A 2,691-nucleotide genomic window follows, 5' to 3' on the forward strand; every position below is an offset into this window, starting at 1 on the left:
TGGCTAGAGTGTTGGCCACTACTAAAAGTCACCAGATGTGATTCTCTCTTTCTAAAGAGGGTGTTAGCTACAATCATGTTGTAGGCTAGAGCAAAGCTTAAGACATCTTCTCCTTCTTGATTCCTGATGCCATAGCCAAAGCCCCCGTGCGCCCCTTCAAAACCTGTGTTAGATGTACCCACGTGTAGGGGCGGAGCCGGGGGGGGCGAGCAGGGGCCTGCCCCCCCCCCCCCCAACGATCGACAATTTTAGTAGCAGCGATGAGTAATTAACAACGAGATTAGATCAATATATGTACTCGGTCCCCCCTATACTCGAATCCTGGCTTCGCCACTGCCCACGTGGCCATTGAGGTCTCCTCCTATGAAGAGCTTCTCACCAATCGGTACACTCCTAACCATGTCTTCCAGGCCTTCCCAGAACTCCCTCTTGGTGTTCTCATTGTGGCCTACTTGCGGGGCATACGCGCTGATAACTTAAATACACGATAAGCTACAAAATCACACTATTTGCCCTCACAATCTCGCTGCTCATTCAAAACTATGCACCTACAAAAATCATGGAAATGATACCATATGGATCATCTAAACTAAAAGCCTATGCTTCTCCTAAAATACAAGGTTATCTAGGGCTTCCCTGTACACAGCCTAAACAACCTAAGCAGCTGTCCGCAGTGCCCAATACAGGCAATAGACGAAAAGGATTGATCTCTTTACCTGCATCCGCGCGTGCAGGTGTCACCGAGGATCATGATGGTGGCAGTGGCGGTGCCGGTCTCGCCGCCCGACCAGCACTCGCCGAGGTTGGGGCAGCGCGCCTCCTCGCAGACGGTGTGCAGCTTCAGCTCCCGCAGCTTGGCCTTGATGGCCGCGTACTTGGCCCCGCCGGGGATCGTCTCCTTCATCCACTTGGGCTTGGGCAGCGGCTTCTTCCGCGTCCCCACCTCCACCGAGTACGCGAAGTCCCCCAGTGACGGCGTCTCCGCCTGCAGCCGCCTCCGCATCTCCGCGAGCCGCCCCGCCGCGGGCGCGGCGAGGGGAGGGGACTGCGGGGTCGGGTCAAGGGTTTGGAGGAGGGACGGGGTGGAGGAGATGGAGCGGGAGGGGGCCTGGGACAGGGTTCTCGCCAGGGAGGCCGCCAGATGGCGGCGGCCGTGCATGGTTGCGGCCTGGAGGCGGTTGGTGGACCGGACCGGGGACGGGAGAGATGGGGAAGACGGTGGCGTTTGTTTGGTGCGGAGAGATCCCGATGAAGCGTAAATATCCAGAAGCCGCTTTCAGTAGCGAAGAGCGCCTTCTCATAATGGAGAATTGTTCATTTTATGCTTTTTTTTTCTTTAAAAAAACATACTATCTATTCGTTATCTGTCATCGTAGTACAAACTACAAAGAACATCAAAAATAATAATTACAACCAGGTTCACGGACCACGTAGCGAAGACTACAAGTTGTGCAACGAGTCAAAAGAATGCCACCGTCATCGCCCCTCCATCCCTAGAGCCACGCAAACCTTATTGTAGTAGACAATCGGGAAGTCGTTGTGCTAAGGCCTCACAGGATTATCGCACCAGAACAGCAACCGTCGTCGATGATGAGAAGTGTAGGTCGAAAGGATCAAACATGTAGACACACGACTGAAGACTAGATCCAAAAAGATCCACCAAAGATCAGCACCGATGACGGAGGCACACCACCACATGCCCTCCGACGACGCTAGAGCACCATTGGGGCGGGGATCGGACGTGGAAGACACTATTCCTACTAGGGACGATGTCGCCGTCACACAACCTCAACCGAGACATTAAACCAAACAAGAAGCAGGCAGGGGTCCCTCCCACCAGCGAGGGGCCGTGGTCCTCCACACCTCCACGGGCCAAAGACCATCGGAGGTGACGGCACCAACTGGAGAAGGGAAACCCTAATCGCCTAGGAAGTCGCTTCTTGGGGAGGAGGAAAAAATAATTTATACTTAGTGATTCATAGGATTTGGTTCATAAGAATTTTGGAGGATTCGGATTTTTTAAATCCTATATTGATTGTTCGATTTGTAAGATTAAACCATATACACAACTGAAGGAATCCCATCCCCCCCCCCACACACACACACAAAAATTGAAGGATTTTTTATGAGTGAAAACTTGTATTACTCAAACCACAAAGTTATTACAATCAGCATCAGCGATAGCTAGCTCGACTGCACTGGAAGGGGCAGTGTCCATCCAATTTTAGGTTCTACTTTCTGATCTAGCAAAATTCGCTAAAAAGTTGATAACCTTATTTATGGGCTAACACGGGTAATACAAGTTTCACTGAGAGTTATAAGACGTCTAATTTCTTTGACGATGGACGAATAGATTGATTTTTCCTTATCTGGGGCTTGGATCATCTTGACAACTACAACTAGAGTCCAACTCGACAGACAAAGGGAGACTCGCTTCTCTTGAGAGCCATAGATAAGCCCTTCATACAAGCACACAACTCCGCCTCAAAGCTTTACGACATGAAAAAAGCTGCATCCATGAAGAAATAATGATGATCTCTTGATTGTCGCATAACATCATACCTGCCCCAATGCCATCCAAAGCAAAGAGCCATCATAATTCATCTTCATTCAACCAACATCTAGTGGCAACCAAGTAAGAACAGATTCCTCTGTCGGAAGTGGGCAAGGAATTTTTGCCATGCGATCATG

General features: G+C 50.4%; 1 protein-coding gene across 1 annotated transcript; it reads right to left on the minus strand.

Moving 5' to 3' along the window:
- Positions 1–688: 688 nt before the first annotated feature.
- Positions 689–1,265, minus strand: LOC125538654 (lipoyl synthase, mitochondrial-like). Its single transcript, XM_048701919.1, has one exon. It carries the CDS (start codon positions 1,157–1,159, stop codon positions 713–715), a length of 447 nt encoding a protein of 148 aa, XP_048557876.1. The 5' UTR covers positions 1,160–1,265; the 3' UTR covers positions 689–712.
- Positions 1,266–2,691: the final 1,426 nt, after the last annotated feature.

The sequence above is a fragment of the Triticum urartu genome, chromosome 2, assembly GCF_003073215.2.
Source record: "Triticum urartu cultivar G1812 chromosome 2, Tu2.1, whole genome shotgun sequence".
Classification (NCBI taxonomy): Eukaryota; Viridiplantae; Streptophyta; class Magnoliopsida; order Poales; family Poaceae; genus Triticum; species Triticum urartu.